At 45.3% G+C, this 21,607-nt stretch overlaps 1 protein-coding gene across 1 annotated transcript in view; it reads left to right on the top strand.

Moving 5' to 3' along the window:
* The window catches only part of LOC119176130 (carboxypeptidase Q), a 31,458-nt gene extending 12,696 nt beyond the window's left edge, over positions 1-18,762 (top strand). Inside the window, exons 3-4 of the mRNA XM_037427271.2 lie at positions 14,395-14,498; positions 18,042-18,762. Coding sequence (XP_037283168.1) covers positions 14,395-14,498; positions 18,042-18,623 — 686 coding nt within the window. The 3' untranslated portion in view covers positions 18,624-18,762. The remainder of the gene's footprint in view (positions 1-14,394; positions 14,499-18,041) is intronic.
* The last annotated feature ends 2,845 nt before the right edge of the window (positions 18,763-21,607 follow it).

Genomic DNA, 21,607 nt, shown 5'->3' with positions numbered 1-21,607 from the left:
GGGAGCGCTTGAATTCGCCTTTTGACTCGACCGGCTATCACCACTGGGAGACAGTGGGGAGACACGTTCACGATGACACTACAATAGTGATAATGGTTTGAATATTGTGCGAAAAACACACGGACGTTCTAGCTGTAGTTTCGTACTTTAGTGCGCAAAACAATGCTCTGGCACAAAGAAAAGTACGACCTCATCTTTCCATCCACGGCAATGTAGAGATGAAAAAGAAAAAGAAGATAGCGCAGTCTGTACAAAGTTGTGCAAGGCAGCGTCACAGCAGAGCAGGCGAGCATTTATCTGGTCTTGACTTTGCTTAACTTACACCCCCTATAACCTTCCACCTCCCACCCATGCTTGTTCTCCGTTTTTTTCGGTCTCTCTTTTGCGTCTGTTTCTTTTTATATCTTTCTCTCCCTGTCAATTTCTTTCTTTGCTTTTCTGTTTTTTTTCTATCTTCCTTATTGTTCGTCGATAGTTTTCTACTTTTTCTTTATTTCCCTCTCCATAGACGTTCTGTCAACATCTGTCTTTTTATTTCTTCCTCTTTCACTCTCTCTCTGTACTCCTTATCCTATCGACCATTTTCTCTTCCTGGCCCTCTCTTCCTTCCCCAACTGTTCGGTATATTATCCTAGGCTATCTTATGGTCAATGATGATGATGATGATGGTCCTATGTTCAACTAGCGGGCCTGAAAAAACGAGTTTTACGACGCTCGCATTGGTATTGTGGCTGACGTGGTTTCAAATCTCGCCTCGCCAACAATTTTGTTTTTTTTTCTCTTCCTTTCTCTTCCTTTTTCTTTTTGTAGTGTTGGTATCTTGCCCGTCAGATTTGTTGCATAACAGGCTGGATAAACTTGCCCACTTGTTTTCGGAGCGAAGGAGAAAAGGAAGAAGGTACCATTAGGAAGAGGGCAAAAAGAGCGTGTACCAATTCTTGATGACGATCATTTTCTATATACGATACAACTCTAACATTGAACATAACTGCTATTCTGTAAAATTCAATGCTTATTTCGTAGATTGTAGTAACATAATACATGTTATTATGTTCTTTAATTCCGGAAAAAAGTGAGCAGATGTAGTCTTTTTTGTAAACCTGATAATTTCATGACCAATAATTTTCCATTTATATTTTAATATATTGTTTGCCTTTCGTAATCCAGTAGAGTTACAATATAGAACATAATAAAAAATCCACTTTCCACATGACGTATATTGTCTATGTCGGAATAAGAAAGTGTGAGTAATATGTTTAGACAAAGAAGAAGAAGAAGAAGAAGAAAACCTCAGCGGCGCGTGAGGGCGTGTTGGAACAAAGCGACCCAGCCTGTGTATGCGCCACATCAGCAAGGATCTCGACTTGACTTCACTAGGTCTGTCGATTCACAGCTTCCACGTGAACAGTCGGGACGACCACTCTCCGCTACTGATATGAAGCTGGCGGGGGGCTGCGGCATATTGCTGACCAGACGGGAGACCTCCGCAAGACGCCTCCTCTCTGCAACTCATCCCCACATTGAACACGTACAAAAGGCCGTCCATCCTTTCCTGCCTGGCATCCATCTTTGCCCGGTGAGCACGGCCATCCGTCCCTTGCATGAATGCGTGGCCATGGCCAAGGGAGCTACCCGGCCGCTTCATCTGAGCCTCGGTGTGGATCGTACGCTTCACTACCCGAATGGTACGAAGCCTGCCAACTTGCTACCCCTCCTGGATAGCGTCTTCTCCTATGAGCGGCTGAAGAGCCCTCTTGATGGCACATCATGCAATTACTGTGATCGACACCGGAATGCTGCTTTGTTCCGAAACGAGACGATCTCGCAGAACCCCTTCTTGCTGCAGGCTCAATCTTCGACATCGCTATCACTTTCGTGCACCCGCCTGACGACCACTGGCATCCACACCCGCTCCGAGAACGAAGAAAGAACTACGCGTTCACCTTTCTTCTGGCGTCGTCCACCGTTTGAGACTAGTTCGCCTTTGAAGGATGCTTACATCATTTATCAAGGAAAATTAACCGCCACGTACCACCTTAAGCAGTGAGTCCCCTGGCTAGACACCCCATGTCATGAAGGGGGGATCGAGATAGCCGGTCGTTTCCGAGGAAGAGTTTCTGACAGAAGCCAACTTTCCGGCATTACCCGGTCTTCCAAGACGACAGTGTATCCAAGACATGAACAGAGTGCGGGAAGCGGGAACACTGCCTGCAGGAGTTTCGCGAAAGAGTATTTACCTGTTTCTAAATGTATTAATACTTTGCTGTTTTTATATGTATTAAATAAATACCTCTTTTGATATTCGAAACGCTTCTCTACTATATGTGCAATAAGTAGTGGTTGATGGGGTAAAAAATAGAAAAGGGAAGAGATAATCGATAACTTGAGTCATATTTCGATGGTCGCTAGTAGTGCTGGTTACGGTGCTATACAATAAAAATTTCGTTAAACCCATTGCTCACAGCATTGCATCGAGATATATATGTTGGTGCTGCCCACAATTTTCCTTGATATATATATATGCGTAGAATGTTGAATGATTACCGATAATTTTAAGAACGATATTATCAGCGTAAACCAGGAGTCAAACACGTGGCTCGCGCAGCTTTTGCTAGCGGGCCACGACTCGCACGTAGCTGCCTTCTTCTCGTATTGTTGTGTGCTACCCCCCGCAGTCACCATGTGTTAAACCGCGCAACAAAAAACTATCTATTTCCTAATCGGCCTCCAGATTTCAGTCATTCGGAAAATCGGTATAGATCTTTTGTTAATGAGTACTGAAGCCTGGTACATTTGAGAAATTACACATATATGAGCGAGGGAAGGGATGTTGTCTTTCGAATGGCAATATTAGCTGACGATTCATTAAAATTCTCCCTCATCTATCCCCCATCAATTGCCCGATCACGGTGGTCTATTGGTTAAGGTACTCGGCTGCTCATACGCAGGTCGCGGGATCGAATCTTGACTGTGGCTGCGGCGGCTGCATTTTCGATGGAGGCGAAAATGCATTAGGCCCGTGGGCTCAGATTTGGGTTTACTTAAAGAACCCCAAGTTAACAAAATTTCTGAAGCTTTCCTCTACAGCGTCTCTGATAATCATCTGGTGGTTTTGGGACGTTAAACCACACTTATCAATCAATGAATTAATCAATCGATCGATCGATTGATCGATAGACCGATCAATCAACCAATCAAGCAATTACCCCCCCGCCCTCTTCACTTTTCTCAAACCTTGTGCAGTGCGCCGGCCTTAGAGCGACTAAATTTCATGACTACGGCTTGCTAGCTGATGCCAGTTTAGACCTCTTGTGTAGACCATGGGTGGCGGAATTTACGTTCCCATTTTTTTCTTCTTTTTTTTTGTATTGACTGCGTGAGTGCCATGTGTTATCGCACATATTGTTTCTTTCAGGTGGGGGGCAACAAGTGCGCTCACCGTATGGTTTGATTTATTAGGCAAACATGCTGTATGCGCTCTTTGTTTTCTTCTTTATGGGTGGTCTCGCGCCGCAATGTTTTAGGGGTTATGGTACTTGATCGACGACCCGTAATTCGGGGGATAGAATCCCGGAAGTGGCGGCCGTTTCAAGGATGATAAAAGCTGTCATCGCAAAGTTTTGCTTCAGCGTTTCTTCCCGATTTTTCACTCGCATACTGCAGATCAGATTTAAAAGCGGTTAGTCACGAATTTATTCCAATCGTCGTTACGACATTGAGGAAAAGAGTTGTAGTACTGCGTACTAAAGCTGGGCCTGAAAATAACAGTACTAGTTAATCTTTATTTTGGGGCCTCTATATTCTTGCATAAAACCAGAGGGATGTTTTCTTGCTCGTTGAGCGATTTACCATTGAGACTGAAATAATATCTTCCTAAATGCTCTCGGCTGTAAATATTTCATGACACATAATTTACACATCAAATCAATACATCGATTACTTTTGGCAGTCTAGGATATATATATATATATATATATATATATATATATATATATATATATATATATATGAATAAATTGCTAAGCGGCCACTTCTGTACACTGGGAACGAAACGATATGCAATAGGTTCGGTTTGTGTAACGCAGCTCCTCTTTTTTTTTTTGTGCACAGCTGCGTGATAATTAGGATGCCCTGGATAGACAGCGTGTTTTAAGAAATGTGTGAAATATTTTTTTTAAATGAAAGAAAGTAGGTAGCTGCGTTCTACTTGCGGCGTTGCTTTTCCTGTGCCAGAAGGCACCTTCAGATGCGTACAAACATTAGTTAGGGCAGTAGTTATAGAAATTAGGAAAATTACCTGTTTAACCAGTAGTGATAGCCAGTCAAATCAAAAAGTGAATTCCAGTGCTCCCTACGAATCGTCCATAACCACTTCGAAATTTAGAAAAAGTGGCCACTGATCACCGCTGAGCGATGCAATGAACCTAATTTCACTGCAGCAGCTAAAACCGACGCACCAAACAGTGCATCTACCGTTCACTTTGACAACACCCTCAATGATGACACTGTTTTTCTCGCCGTTATCAACCGTCAATTTAAACACTTCGTTTCGAGGCCCCTTATCTACGCTTGCTTAATCTTCTCCCCCAATGCAAAGGAAAAAGTGTTGTCATTGAGAGTGTTGTCGAAGTGAATGGTAGATGCACTGCTTGGTGTGTTGGATTTGGTTTCGTCAGCTAAATTAGGCTCATCGCATCGCTCCACAATGATTACAAGTGGCCACTTTTTTTCAAAATTTGAAAGTGCATCATGGCTATAGACTATTCGAAAGAAGGCCTGAATTCGCTCTTTTGAGTCGACTGCCTATTATCATTGCTTAAAAACAAGTGCTGTAATTACTACTATATTACTGCCATAATTTTTTGTTTCACCCATCTGAAGATGCCTGCTGCCACAGGAAGGCAATGCTGCAAATAGCACGCAGATACCTCTTTTCTGTAAATATAACAAAATAATGGTTATGCCTCCTGAAACAGTCAACATATATATATATATATATATATATATATATATATATATATATATATATATATATATATATATATATATATATATATATATATATATATGTGTGTGTGTGTGTGTGTGTGTGGGGGGGGGGGGGCGTATGAAGCGATGGTTGGTAGAGGCAGAGGAAGAAGAAGGGCTTTTGTAATAAACATGGCGTATGAGCCAGGCCACGTCTCCCATTCATCATAGCGTCACACGAGTCAGCAGGATGAAGACCTGGCGGCCACTTCATCAACCGGCCACCATCTTCGAACGTCTCAGCAAGACGCAGTGACCAAACGTGGACCACAAAAGTACATCCCAACTCTACACCAAGACCCGCATCATGACACCACCATAAGACGACCTTGACATCGCCAAGTACACCGAATCAGCGGACGACAGACCCGTACAGGACTGGTTTAACCTATTCGAGCTCCACGTTGCCGCTGCATCTTGGTCGGAACGGGAGATGATCATCAACTTCACTGACTACATCTCAGGTGAGGCATTCAAATTCTACCTCACCCACATATTCGACTGCACCCACGACTATGACCAAGACCTGCTCAATGCCAACGATCTAGAGACAAGCGCACACTATCGTCAATTTCTTAAGCAGTCCTCAACCATTCAAAAGCCCAGCGTGAATCGACAACTGCCTCAAGACGAAGTGGCACATGAGTTTACTTACAGAAGTCGATGCGTATATTGGGAAAAACCTAACCGTCAAGCGCGCCTCCCTTCTGTGCGAAAGTCAGCATTTCCGAAGTCATCGCTTCAGCATATGACCCGAAACGTTGCTTAACCACCTGATGTCCTTCACTCTTCGTCTCGCATACGTGGTCCACCACCTGGGTTTTCGTCGCGCGGTTTTTCAAGCACCCCTATCGCTCACCATTCGCCTCATAAGGACGCCTTGCTCATGTTAGACCAGCTGACGCATGGAGAAAATACCGAACAACGCCATGACTACTCGAAGAGGGAAAATCCTGGTTTTACATCACTTGGCTCTTTCATCGCTCACAACGCTCACCTCACGCCTCACTCGCCCACTACGGTTGAGATAGAGCTGCGGAACTCCGAATATACTCAGCCAAGCCCAGGGCCAAGCGTCCTCATTCATGCATCAGAACAGTTTATCTCCAAAGGTGCGGACACAGAGAAACAGCCCCAAGAAAAATCTGACCAAATTAATCCTTTCGCAGTGTCGCCGTCTAGTTCCCAGCCACCTGACAGCCCAATATACACAGGAGGCTCGGAAGGATCAACTTTCAAGCACTGCCCATTGCCAGAAACATCCATCAAGAATGGCGTTGCAAGAGCCTCAGCAGATCTTTCTGCAAATTCTGGCACACTATCTTCATTGCCTGGCACAAATCGAAACACCCTAACAAGTATCAACTATTTGCTGGTCACGTCAACCGACAAAGAAAAGCGGGCTCATGGATCCAAAGGAAGTCCACCCCGTCAGACAGTGCAACATCAGCAATACCAAGAAAAGCAACAAGAGGAACCCCAACAGCTAAAACGCCTACACCAACATCGGCAACGAACAACAAACTACATCGCCAGGATACTTGTGGCCTGAAGAGCGTCGTGATCAACATACATAAAAGAAAAGACTGATTCCGCATCTGAGCAATCTTCGCAAAAAGAAAAGCCGAGGAACTTTTCCGCACCAGCATTCAAGATTACGCCTTCGGTCTGAACATCTGCGTCATCACCATAGAAAACTCCCCAAAAGCCACAAAACAACCACTTGTGCTCTGCAGGAGCACAAGCAGCGCCTAATCAGCCACAATCAACGGGCGCGCAAATTGCATGCACAGCATTTGTATGACCCACGACAAAAAATGCGACGCCTACGAAACATCCAATCCTGCAAAGCGTTCCGACATCGTTCGTTCTTTGCAAGAATACCGGCTGTATTTCCATCTGTTTCCACGTCCAAAGCATTTTTGTGTTATCCTAGACGCAACCACCAGCCTCGCCCACCAGAACTCCTGCGTTAACCGGACTGCTGCACTTTCTCCTGAAGCCTTTGAATGTTTACGGAACTCCCCTGGAACATAGAACCAATTGTGAATTTTTGACATTTGTGACTTTTTAACCTCCACTTGTTAACTTTTTCTTGTTCGTAATCCATGCCTTCTTTCCCGGGGAGGGGGAACTGTTTGACGTATGAAGCGATGGTTGGTAGAGGCAGAGGAAGAAGAAGGGCTTTTGGAATAAACATGGCGTATGAGCCAGGCCACGTCTCCGATTCATCATAGCGTCATATATATATATATATATATATATATATATATATATATATATATATATATATATATATATATATATATATATATATATATATATATATATATATATATATATATATAGCACTCGAAGGTGCACCATCATCATACGAGCTGGTATTGGAAGGAGACCGGTGAGAAGAAAGCGTCACGAACCAAGCGGCGCTTCTCGCGCACCGCACTGCTCCACTTGTTGGAGGCGTTGACCGCTCTATGGCGCTCCATGCAAATAGGCGAAAATGACGGTGGTCTTATGCTGGACCAGCCAAGAAGGGCAGCACGCTTCTATCGCTGCGTGGTTGCCGTTGCACGCAGTTGAGGCAACGCGGCCTCCCTTCGGAGCACGAATCAGGGGGGGCTGCCACCATAACGGAGGTGGAACTCGTCGCGCGTGAAGGTTGCAGTGGTGTGGCCGAAGCTACCGAAGCTGGTACACTAAAGGAAGGAGCCGTGATAAGAGAGAACAGACCGGCTTCAGCAGCTTGAATAGGGACACTTCCGGTATTATGGTGGTGCCCTGAAAAGTCAGGGTGAGGCACTTTCTTCGGCAGACGCACCAGACAACCAGGACAGCTGAAACGAAGTTGGCCACGATGTCAACGGCGTGAAGGTCCATGCCATCACCGTAAACTGTGCACATGAAGATGTTATCCCCTCAAAGCTTGCGCTTTACAGGTATTTCACAGATCCTCTCCACTTGAAGGAGCGTTTAGGCGTCTGCAGAAGGTACACGACGATCACTGCCAAGAGGTTGCGTTCGTCGTTGACGCGGACGCGCCGAATGGTCGGTAATCCAGAGTGCCGTGACGGCATCGCGAGAAACGGCGAGGAAGCTTTTTTTTTTCTGTCGCTCGATAGGCATTTGTGCCGCCATGTTCGCCGTTGTTGTTGGTGCGGCCGGGGGCTCAAATTCGGTCTCAACGGCCGGATGGGAAGGGAGAACAGGAGAGGTGGAGGAGCAGAATATAGCCGCTCCTGTTTCCTCCCACGCCGTACCTGAAGCGGCGGGAGACGGCGAGGCTGGCGTGTGGTGTTCCCAGGAGGAACTGGAGACAGATGATGATTCAGTCTCCGAATTGTCTGCTCGAGATGGGGTGTCCGGAGTGAAGATATTCTCTTGCGCACGCGAGGGCAAATCGGGTTGCTTAGCAGGGGCCTGAGGCTCTTGCTGTTTTTTTCCTTCCTAAACGATCCTTCCTAAACGACTCTGACGAGTACGTGGTCTTCAAAAAAAAAAAACACGAACATTTCCATTTGAACCGAAAAAAAATTCACTTTTTTGCCACTGATAATATGGTCGGGACCTCTCCAAGAATTTTTCGCCAGCGTGTTCATGTCCCATAAGTAGCTGAAATCTATATAGCGGCTAAGGTGTACATAGACCACTATTGTCGTTATTCACAAAAAAAGTGCTTGACTCCTATAAGTTACAACGTTTCATCTGGGCTTGACTTATTTAATGTAGACACAAATATTTCCTACATGTAAGTTATTTATGAACATGTTACTGCAGTGGCATTTTCAGTGTATACATAATATACAGGGTGTTTCAAGAAATGTGCCCAATATTGATTAAAAATCAGCAAAAGGCGCTATATGCTCGCTGTCTTCACAGTCGATTTTCCTGTAGAGGTAGACACTTTAAATGAGTTGAAGACATCATTTGTAAGAGTAATTAAGAAAGCTAAATACCTAACTTTTTAGTTAGTGGAGTTAAATCAAACAGGAGAATTAAAGTCCTTCATGCAAAGTACCAATTGCCACTTTGACATTTCGAAAAAGTGGCCTCCAATAATAACAGCGAAATATTGAAATTCTCCGAAATTCTGCGACGAAACCGAAACTGAAGGACCAATGAGCGCAACTACAATGACGTCACAGTTCAAACAGCTGTTACGGGGGTGTAGTTCTTCCCCTTTGGTTAACGAATGTGTGCCATGCGTGTTGTAATTGCGAGCGCAGTCCACAAACGCACACAACAAACTCGGTTCATGGTAGATATAACAAAGCTCTCTCATTTGGAACGCCTCAGAAAAATAAAGCAGTTGCTCTGCTTCGCGTTTTGGTTTCGGTTTCTCCGCAGAATTCACAAGGAATAAATTAATTCGCTGTTATTATAGCACGCCACTTTTCCAACATCTCTAAGCCGCAATGGGCTTTTCGTATGAAGGACCTCAATTTCCTCATATCACTTAGGTGCCTAACTTCACTAGTTAGGAAGTTAAAGTTTTCCTATTATTGTCTCAACTGATGTCCTCAACCCTATTAAGACGCCTGCCACTACAGAAAAAAAAACTGCGAAGACGTCTAGCAAATAGCGCCTTTTGCTGATTTAAAAATAATATTAGACTTATTTCTTGAAACACCCCGTGTAATGGTTTAAACATGCTGTCAATTCAATTCGCGATGTGTGAATGCCGCTGTACACAATAATTAAATAGAAAAATAAGCCCATTTTTAAAACTGTCTATAGCCGAAGCATTCGTCTGGTCACTAGCCTTTTACGAAAGGGTATTACAGTACTGGATAAGAACAATAAAGGGCACGGTTTGACCTCCCAAAGCCAGGATGTGATCACAAGAGATGCCTTCGTAACCTGGATGCTGCCGCGACATGGATTTTATCCCATGACCTTCGAGTCAGCAATCCAGAACTATAATCCCAAGAACAGTGACGTGGGTACGATGCAATATTCCTATAATAAAGAAAAAGGAGCAAACACATTAGTTCTGCCAATTAACTAAGCCATGTGGCACGCGCGTTTGAATGCACCCAGCTTGAAAGAAACATGACAATGCCTCACCGCTGTGGTCTAGTGGCTAAAGTACTCGGCTGCTGAGCCGCAGGTCGCGGGATGGGATCCCGGCTTCGCCGGCTGCATTTTTGATGGAGGAGAAAATGCTGCAGGCCCGTGTGCTCAGATTTGGATGCACGTTAAAGAACTCCTGGTGGTAGAATTTTCAGAGTCCTCCACTACGGCGTCTGTCATAATCAAGTGAAGGTTTGGGGACGTTAGATCCCACATATCTATTAGAAACATGACCCTCACACAGTCATTACAAATAAAAAAAGAGTTAAATTTCGTGGCCCGTGGCCTACACCACAGCTCTCAAACTCACCCTGCTATAGCGCGCCATAGTCACGAAATTTATTCGCTCTAAGATTGGGACAGTACAGAGGGTTGAAAAAAATGGGGAGGGAGTGAGTGATTGACTAATGGCCAAATAACTTTGCCATTGCAAAGAATACATCCCTTAAGAATGCCCTATATGAGTAATTTCTCTTAAGGATTGGGCTAGGGGAGTCGAGAAACATCCATACCGATTACGAAAACGGCTCTCAATGCCGAATATGAAATAGAAAGTTTTTATTGCACGCCTATATATAATGCAGTTGGTGACGACGCGGGGTGCCACACAAAAATATGTGGCAAAGGCAGCCATGTGCGAATCGTGGGCCGCTAGCAAAGGGTGCGTGATCCGAGTGTTTGACTCCCGGTTTACACTAATAATGTCGTTCTTAAAGTTATCGATAACAGTTTCTCATCCTACGCACATTAATCTAGGAAGATCGTTAGCGCCGCCAACATATATCTCGTGATGTAATACTATGAGCAATAGTTTTAACGGAATCATTACTAGATACCACCGTAACCAGCACTACTAGCAACTATTGGCATGATTCAAGTTTTCGATTATCTTTACGGGGGCGGTAGCTAATGATTCCCTTTTCTATTTTTTATCCCATCAACCACTACTTATTGCAGATATAGTAGAGAAGCGTTTCGAATACCAAAAGAGGTATTTATTCAATACATATAAAAACAGCAAGGTATAAATACATTTACAAACAAAGAAATACTCTTTCGCTAAACTCCTGCAGGCAGTGTTCCCGCTTCCCGCACTCTGTTCATGTCTTAGATGCACTGTCGTCTTGGAAGACCACGCGTGATGCCGGAACGTTGCCTTCTGTCAGAAACTCATCCTCGGAAACGACCGGCTATCTCGATCCCCCCTTCATGATATGGGGTATCTAGCCAGGGGAGTCACTGCTGAAGGTGATACGTGACATTTCATTTACATTGATAAATAATGTAAGCATCCTTCAAGGGCGAACTAGTCTCAAACGGTGGACGACGCCAGAAGAAAGGTGAACGCGTAGTTCTTCCTTCGTTCTCGGAGCGGGTGTGGATGCCAGTGGCGGTCAGGCGGGTGCACGAAAGTGATAGCGATGTTGGAGAATGAGCCTGCAGGAAGAAGGGGTTCTGCGAGAGCGTCTCGCTTCGAGACACAGCATCACACGGGCGTCGATGACTGTCATTGCACGATGTGCGTTCAAGAGGGTTCTTCGGCCGCTCATAGGAGAAGACACTATCCAAGGGTAGCAAGTTGGCAGGCTTCGTACAATTCAGGTAGTGAAGCGTATGGTCCACCACGAGGCTCAGTTGAAGCAGCCGGGTAGCTCTCTTGGCCATGGCTACGCATTCGTGCAATGAATGGATGGCCGCGCTCACCAGGCAAAGGTGGATACCGGGCAGGAAAGGATGGACAGCCTTTTTTACGTGTCCAATGTGCGTATGAGTTACGGAGAGGAGGCGTCTTGTTGAGGTCCGCCATCTGGTCCCAAGATGCCGCAGCGCCGTGCCAGCTGCATATCGGCAGCGTACAGCGGTCGTCTGGAGTGTTCACGTGGAAGCTGTGAATCGACGGACCTAGTCGCCCATGTTCCAACACGCTCTCACGCGCCGTCATGGCCTCTTCCTCCTCTTCTTCCTCCTCCACTCCTCCTCCACTCCTCCTCCTTCTTCTTCTTCTTCTTCTTCTTCTTCTTCTTCTTCTTCTTCTTCTTCTTCTTCTTCTTCTTCTTCTTCTTCTTCTTCTTCTTCTTCTTCTTCTTCTTCTTCTTCTTCTTCTTCTTCTTCTTCTTCTTCTCCTTCTCCTTCTCCTTCTCCTTCTCCTTCTTCTTCTTCTTCTTCTTCTTCTTCTTCTTCTTCTTCTAAGCATACTACTCATACTCCTGTTTTCATTCTGACATATACATAATATGTCATGTGGTCAGTGGATTTTCTATAATGTTCTATATTGTAACTCTACTGGATTACGAAAAGTGAACCATACATAAAAATATGAACTGAAAATTATTAGTCATGAAATTATCCGCTTTACAAAAAGAAAGGCTACATCTGCTTACTTCCTTCAGGGCTTAGATAAAGTAATTAACCTCTTAATTTTACTCAAAGAAAGAAATAAGCATTCGCTCTAACCCCGGGGGTTTTATGTTCGAGATTATGCTTGTATCGTAGATAGAACATTTTCATAATAAAAAACCGGCACATGTTTTCTTCGTCCTCTTCGTAATCGTCACCTTCTTCCTTTTCTGGTTAGCTCTCAGCACACGTGGGCCGATTTCTCCAGCGTGTTATGCCACAAAACTGACGTACGAGAGATCCAGTACTACCGTGAGGATGAGAAAGAGAGAGATATATATACAAACAAAGAAAGAAAACATATTTGCCGGAAATATATCTTGCCAAGGTGACATTGAAACGTGAGTACCCACGATCCCAAGGCGAGCACTGGATTACCCAGGCCCGCTAGCAGAGGCTAGCATATCCTTGCAAAGCACAGTATAGAAGCAAGGTCGATGGCTGGGCTAGTTGGAATGGTTGCACATTATTCAAAGCAGCGTGAACGTGAAAGTAGACAGTACGCTTGCTCGCAAATAATCATGTTTATTGAAACAGCGTACAAAGAGAACATACAAAAAGTGACCCATACGGACTGCGATATATCCGCAATGTGAGAATTTTGCCATCAAGTGTAAAGGCACAAAAAAGAAATAAAACAAAAAAAACAATCGGTAAACAGTTTTTATCACCAGGTATGCAGCAACAAGGTATGATGGTAAGAACGACGGTAAAAGCTTCCAGAACTTCGCGCGCCACGTCATCCCTGTGCATAAACATAACTGTACTTTTATGAAAATGAGGGGTGCACTGGCAAAAATTACAATGGTGAGCTAAATTGGCACTAAAATTATTTTTATGCTCTCTAAGGCGGGTGTTTAAGTAGTTCCCCGCCTGTCTAATGCAAACTAGCCCACACGTCTCTAAGATATTTTTGAAATACCCGAAGCGCATGGCACAAACTCATTATGATGTTTCGTGTTGCATTTTGAGTTCTGAGTGGTAGGAGCTTAGCTATAGGGTTCAACCTAGCTAAGTTTTGCTAGTATTCGATCAATATGTGGGGTTTAACGTCCCAAAACCACCACATATCATTATGAGAGACGCCGTAATGGAGGGCTTCGGAAATTTTGACCACCTGGGGTTCTTTAACGTGCACCGAAATCTGAGCACACGGGCCTACAACATTTCCGCCTCCATCGGAAGTGAAGCCACCGCAGCCGGGATTCGATGCCGCGACCTGTGGGTCAGAAGCCGAGTACCTTAGCCACTAGACCACCGCGGCGGGGCTAAGTTTTGCTAGTAATGACAAGCTTTGCTACATATGCTAAGTTTCTGCTAGTAGTATTAAATAGGGCTAAGCTTGGCTGGACATGTCACGTGGCTACTTCTTACGTGACGTTGTAGTTTTGCTCATGTGATTAGCTGGTACGTGGTCTCCGGCGGCAACATGTCACGTGACAAGCTATTACGCAACTTGTCGGAATTTTAGTCACGTGACTAAATGTTACGTGAGTATTTACGTGATGTAACATGAGTTTTAATCGCGAGACTAGTTGTTAAGTGATGTTGCATGATTTCAGTCTTCTGAATAGTTGTTACTTGATGTTACGAGATTTTTAGCCACGTAAGAGGCGGCCAAAATTTTTTGACCCTCTACAACATCATCCCGCATAATAAAAAATAGGCTTTGGGAAGTAAAACCCGAGCAATTTTTTATCGTGCCTTCTTGTGCCTGCGCGAAGCGCATCCTGAAATGGCTATTGATTTGATTTCAGTGGTCACCGCTGAACCGCATTTGATACATTGACCCAATGACCACACTGTTGTGTTCAATCAATGAAGTTCTGGGTGTTCTCTGCTGTTCAGTGCTGCGTTTCTTGTGTATTTTTTCTAAAAACTTCTTTTTTTTTTCAGGTATAGAAGTTCACGTTCACCTAATAATGGATGCGCAAAACCTTCCACTGACCGAGTCACGGAACACCATAGCTGAACTCAAAGGCACAACCATGCCCGATGAGGTGACCTACCCTTGCTTACAGAATCAAAATCAATCAAAAGTCAGTCTAGATGTGCTCTGCAAGCGTGACCGAAGGTAGAGAGAGTGGATGATGGATTACGTATGCTGTATAAGAAGCGTTCTTAATGAGCCATATGTACGATTGGTGATGGAGTTTTGATAATGATAAAGTTTGTATAATGATGAAGCCACTACGGCGCGACCCGCAGGTTGCGCCGTAGTGGCGTTATTTTCACTGCATGGAGACGGAAATGCTTAAAACCCGTGTACTCAGATTTAGGTGCACATTCAAGAACAGTAAGTGGTCTTAATTTCCGAAGCCCTCCGCTGCTGCGTCTGTCATAATCATATGGTGTTTTGGGGGGTTTTAAACCCAAACTATGATTATTTCTGGGGTGACACTCCTTATGGTCTAGAGCAATGTCTCGTCTCTCTAGCGTGCCCAGTAGCGTCTCTCTAATCATACAATAGACACCGCTGATTTATTGATTGATACGTGTGGTTTAACGTCCCAAAACCACCATATGATTATGAGAGACGCCGTAGTGGAGGCTCCGGAAATTTCGACCACCTGGGGTTCTTTAACGTGCACCAAAATCTGAGCACACGGGCCTGCAACATTTCCGCCTCCATAAGAAATGCTGCCGCCGTAGCCGGGATTTGAACCCGCGACCTGCGGGTCAGCAGCCGAGTACGTTAGCCACTAGCCCACCGCGGCGGGGCTTAGATGCCGCTGTACCATAGAGATGCATGCAAACTGTAGTTGGGTGACGATGTACTAGATGGTTTGGTACGCATTCTCTGTCACTGTTTTTTCTCATCTAGTTTCCTAGATGAAGCTGTCCGATAGAGATGCGTGCAATATTCGGTTGAGTGAATGGACACTAGGTGGCGATGGAAGTGCCGCTGTTCTCCGATTGGCTGCGACATTTTTCGTAAACGCATGCTCTTTCCGTACTTCAACTTCAAGCTAACGAAGCATGCATTAGAAGTAAGTCAGGTGAAAAATATCGTGGTTACATTTATACCATACGCATATACAAGCAAAGCACACCTTTGGATCGAATATGGATATTCGCTCAAATACCCACGAACCCTGACGATTACCAAGCCAGGGATCTCAAATGAAGACTGGAAGATGGAGTTGTGGTAAAAAGGACAGAAAGCCGTCTTCTGTATGTTTGCTGGTTCGATTTAGCTAAATTTTCTGCGCTGCGGCTGCTCCGTATACACACTATAACTTGAACTGTCGCTTGCGAACTTGTCATCACAACAACGCCATCTCAGATGGACGTTTCTTCACAGTATGTTTTTCGAACTTTACTCGATAGAGAAATAATACTCCGTATGGACTGAAGAAATGTGTGAGCCCTTGCCCATTTTACGAGATATTTTTCGTATGACTGTCTCCTTTATAACAAGCAAGGTTTTTGCAAGGCGCAGAGGTTAAATTGCGAAAGTCCACATCATGGTCAGCACTCGGCCATGGCTATATTTCATTTCATCAATAAGCGTCCCAGTCAGAAATGGGCATGGGGCAGTCACTAATATTTTGCATGCTGCAGCCCAACAGTTCTGGCTAAGCCTGGCTTTATGGATAGCCCCATTCTTGACCACTCTGCTTACGCAAGCTCGCGCAGCATTGTGTGCCTTGAGCATGCTTTTCGAGCTAAATTCGCACGGATTTTTGTCTGGAATAGCGGTTTGCCTTCGACAAGTTGTGGGGTCTGCCGGCGGTGAGCGCCCCAGGCTCTTGGTGTGAACGAACACAGCAAACGCGGCCGGAACAAAGCAAACAACACATATTTATTTAACTACTTTTGGAACGACGGTATCGTCAGCTGAATTATAATACCATCAATTGTGATCAACACGCTAAGGCATCCTTAGAGAATATTAAACAACACTCAACATTATGACAAGGTGGTGTCACTAACGCCTGACTCACCCCGCGGGCCCTCCGCAGACGGCCCGCGGTGCCGTCGACGGCAGACCCATCGCTGGAGGCAACCGTCCGCGCTATCGCCCAACAACAAAGAGACCAGCTTATTTCTTGCGCGCCGCCACCAAGGCTGCCCGCCAGGTGCCGGTGCCGGCGTTAACGTTTTCTAAATAAGATGATGATGATGATGGTGGTGGTGATAACTGCTCACGAGCACAACGCCACCTACCGCTCAATAGTTATGTCTCCGAAATACGGCTTTTGCGCGAGACACGTATGACACGCGGCGCCAACAACTGTACAAAGAGTGCCAGCACCTCCACATATTACCCTTGACATATTATCCTTGTCTTGACATATTATCCTTGTAGACTGGTACGAAATATTATGAAGGGTTAGAACGAAGAGAACTGCGAATACGAACACAACTTTCTTGTGGTTTCCCTTCGTGTCCTATATGGCGCTACTCCTGGATTTGAGTATAATAACCCAACTAGTACGACTTTTCGCAATGTATGTATCCTTTGGGAATGCATTGCCTTATAAGTGTGTAACTGTTTTCTCTTAAACACTTGATGTGGTAGCTCAAAGGTTGTTTTCATGTTAAGTGCAAAGCTTTATTTTCGAAAATCCACCTGTGGTGGTATTATCTAGATGACGAAAGAGCGAAATAGCGCTCATGCGCTTATATTTACACATACATTGAACTTAATGTGATGGAAATTGAACGGTAATCCTCCTCTTCGATATTTCGATTTCTCTCAGAGCCAGTGCTGTTTTGGGATCCTATACCCTTACGATTCAGCCACAAGTAAACCCTTGGCTGGTGTTTCGGATAGCTCAGAAACACTTGACTCTCATGGCTGGCGTCTCTGCTATACAGAAGATGCATTTCTTGTAACTGTAACATAAATGTATATGACAGCAACATGGTGCACATAAGCATATAGGTTAACAAACTCGTTGAAAACTCAGACTGGGACGTGAGTCTGAGAGAGTCCCGGTCAGTACTATTTTGGTGAGTTTGAGACCGAGTGCGTGCGCTAGAGGAAAGTTTTTGTTACTCTGAGTCCAAATGAGTCCTCACAGAAAAATGTATTTCTTGAACTATTATAGGTGGGTACCGGGTGGGCAAATGTGATTGATTGTCATTTTGGGCTCTGTATGTCATAACAAAAAAATCGGAAGGGTACACGTTGTGCCAGCGATCGGCTACGTCACTGACCCATTACAACCACTTTTATTTCTTAGAGAAAAATCTTAGCTTGTCCCACTCATGGTGTTGAAATAACTTCATTTAAATCTGGCGTATGAAAGACTCGGGCCTGGGGCCACCTACATGGCCGCTTCGAGCAATTGCCCCCGCACTGATGCAGGGCTAGCTGGACGGCCCAAAGTTATGCGAATAATTATTTATGTAGGTCGTATGGTTACCTCGCGAGGGTCGACGCGCAGAAATGTGTGGGTCCCCGGAGTGATATACGTATACACATAGAGCTACTTCGGTGTTTTCGTTTGTTTGTTCGTTGGTTGGTTGGTTTTTCCCGCCCGAAGAGTACGGGAATGCTTCGTTCACGGTTGTAACGGTTCGGTCACGCGCAGGTGGTTCTCGTTAGCGGTCACCTGGACTCGTGGGACGTGGGCCAGGGTGCCATGGACGACGGTGGTGGTGCCTTCATCTCGTGGCGGGCTCTGGCGCTTCTGCGGAGGCTGGGCCTTCGGCCGCGGCGTACATTGCGCGCCTTGCTCTGGACAGGCGAAGAGGAAGGCGTGTGGGGTGGCCGCGCCTACTACGAACGCCACGGCGGCCAGCCCGAGGCACGCCGCCAGCTCAACCTGGTCATGGAGTCCGACCTGGGCACATTCCGGCCGCTGGGGCTCAGGCTGGCCGCCACCGACACGCGCGCGCGCTGCATGGTCGCGCAGGTGCTGCGCCTGTTCGGGTCCATCAACGCGACGCAATTGACATTGGGGCCCGACGGACCGGATATCCAGCCCTGGGTGGACGCCGGCGTCCCGGGCGCCTCGCTGGACACGGCCAACAAAGAGTACTTCTACTTCCACCACACGGACGGTGACTCCATGACCGTCGAAGACCCGACCAACCTAGACTTGTGCACTGCCCTTTGGGCGGCCTCTGCGTTTGTCTTCGCCGACCTGAGCGAGCGCCTTCCGCGGCCGTAGGACCTATGCTCAAGGACTACTCTCCGTGTTCACGTCATTGATGGCGATCTTATCTTATTGGTTTGTCAATTGACAAGGAAAGCTGAGTACTCAACTTCACCAGACGGCAATTCAGCAAAATAAATAAATGAATCAATAATTAGGAATCATCCATTCAGTTTGCGAAAATCTCACGAACTTCCTTCGCCGAAGATAAAGTAACCTTCTAATTACGCGTCCTAAGGTGCCACCACGTACTTATGTATAAACAGATCATTCAGGCCATGCATATATTTTACCAAAAAAATGCCAGCCACGCTAATATAGTGTTTATGCATAGTTACCAAGAGAGCCGGATAAGTATTACCATATATAATGCAAGTTAATGCACAATAATTACCCACTAAATATTTCTTAGTTACCTTTAGCAACTTGGGGGAAATCGCTTATCTGTGAGACCTGGAAGATAATTTTTTAACGCACACTTATCGTGAGAAATCATCGGTGGTTCAGAAATTTTGCGCGTAACTGTTCAACCCTGCACGCTCTCAAAAACGACCGCGGCAAGCACTGAGGGCGACTGGTGCTGCTTCGTTGCCTTTACGTCGTCTCTTGGTATTTTTCTTTTCTGACTGCATCAACGGGGCTCGTTTCTTAGTCACCCCGCCGTGGTGGTCTAGTGGCTGAGGTACTTGGCTGCTGACCCGCAGTTCGCGGGTTCGAATCCCGGCTGTGGCGGCTGCATTTCCGATGGAGGCGGAAATGTTGTAGGCCCGTGTGCTCAGATTTGGGTGCACATTAAAGAAACCCAGGTGGTCGAAATTTCCGGAGCCTATTATGGTAAAAAGTATTTTTTAATAGGGGTCACGTTCACATGATCTGATTGATTGATTTGTGGGGTATAACTTCACGAAACCACCATATGATTAAGAGAGACGCCGTAGTGGAGGGCTCCGGAAATTTCGACCACCTGGGTTTCTTTGACGTGCACCCATATCTGAGCACACGTGCCTACAGCAGTTTTACTTCACCTCTATTGAAAATGCCGCCGCCGCAGCCGGGATTTGATCCCGCGACCTGCAAGTCAGAGGCCGAGCACCTTAACCACTAGAGCACCGCAACGGAAGACACGTTCACGATGACACTACATTAGAGGTAATTGTTTCAATGGTGTGCGAAAGTATACATGGGTGTTCTAGCTATAGCTTCGTACCGAGGTGCGCAAAACAGTGCTTTGGCAGAAAGAAAAGTACGACCTCAACTTTCCCTCCTCAGCAATGTAGAGATAAAAAAGAAAAAGGAGATAGCGCAGCTTGTACAAAGCTGTACAAGGCGGCGTCTCAGTAGAGCAGGCGCGCACTTATCTGGTCTTGAATTGGCTTGACTTACACCCTTTAACCTTCCACTTTCCACCCATGCTTGCTCTCTCTTTTTTTGTGTGTCTCTGGTGTGTCTGTTTTTTTCTATATCTTTCTCTCTCTGTCAATTTATTTCTTTACATTTTTTGTTCTTTTCTTTCTTACCTTTTTTCTCGGTATCTTTCTCTCTGATTTTTTGTTATTTGCCTTTCCCTAGACGTTTCTCAACTTCTGTTTTTTTTTATTTCTTTCTATTTCACTCTCTCTCTTTACTCCTTATCCTATAGTCCGTTCTCTCCTCCTGACCCTCTCTTCTCTTCTCCAACCGTTTGTTATGGTATATTATCCAAGGCTATGTGATGCTCAGCTAGCAAGCCTGGATAGCGAGTGGTTACGATGCTCGCACTGGGATTGTCACTGACGTGATTTCCAATCTCGTCTCGCCAATGATTTCTTTTTTTATCTCTTCCTTTCTCTCCCTTTTTTTTTTTGTAGTGTTGGTATCTTGCCCGTCAGATTTGTTGCATAACAGGCTGGATAAACTGGCCCACTTGTTCTCGGAGCGAAGCAGAAAAGGAAGAAGGTGCCCATTGAGAACAGGGCAAAGAGAGCGTGTTCTGGTTCTTGAATGACGATAATTTTCTATCTACGTTACAAGCCGAACTCAAACCTTACCGCTATGCTGTAAAATACGATGCTTTATTTGCTGATTTGAGTAACATAAGACAAGCTATTAACTTTCTCTAAGCCCGGATGGAAGTGAGCAGAGGTACTCTTTTTGTAAACCTGATAATTTCATTACCAATAATTTTTAATTTTTATTTTAATATGTTGTTTGCATTTGGTAATCCAGTAGAGTTACAATATAAAGCCTTATAAAAAATCTACTTACTTATGACCTATATTGGCTATGTCGGAATAAAGAAAGTGTGAGTAATATTTTTAGACAAAGAAGAAGAAGAAGAAGAAGAAGAAGAAGAAGAAGAAGAAGAAGAAGAAGAAGAAGAAGAAGAAGAAGAAGAAGAAGAAGAAGAAGAAGAAGAAGAAGAAGAAGAAGAAGAAGAAGAAGAAAAAGACCACGGTGGCTCTTTTTTCTTTCTTTTTTTTGGTGGGTGGTTTCGATATTTAAAAAAAACTTAATTAAGCCATCGATTCTTGGCCAATCCCCCGGAGTGGGTACGAGCCATGTCTGTGGATTCATCATCATCATCATCATCATCACGTGAGTGCGTGTTAAACAGGGGCGACTAGGTCTGCCGATTCACCGATTCCACGTGAACGCTCGGTGTGACCGCTGTCCGCTACCGATATGAAGCTGGCGAGGGGCTGTAGAATCTTGCTGACCAGACGGGAGACCTCGGCGAGACGCCTCCTCTCCGTAACTCCTCCGCACATTGGACACGTACAAAAGGCCGTCCATCCTTTCCTGCCTGGCATCCATCTTTGCCCGGTGAGCACGGCCATCCATCCATTGCACGAATGCGTGTCCATGGCCAAGGGAGCTACCCGGCCGTTTCATCTGAGCCTCGGTGTGGACCGTACGCTTCACTACCCGAATGCTACGAAGCCTGCCAACTTGCTACCCCTAGATAGCGTCTTCTCCTATGAGCGGCTGAAGAACCCTTTGATGGCACATCATGCAATTAC

The sequence above is a fragment of the Rhipicephalus microplus genome, chromosome X (genome assembly GCF_043290135.1).
Source record: "Rhipicephalus microplus isolate Deutch F79 chromosome X, USDA_Rmic, whole genome shotgun sequence".
In the NCBI taxonomy this organism is placed as follows: domain Eukaryota; kingdom Metazoa; phylum Arthropoda; class Arachnida; order Ixodida; family Ixodidae; genus Rhipicephalus; species Rhipicephalus microplus.
This window is presented reverse-complemented; position numbering and strand designations above follow the sequence as displayed.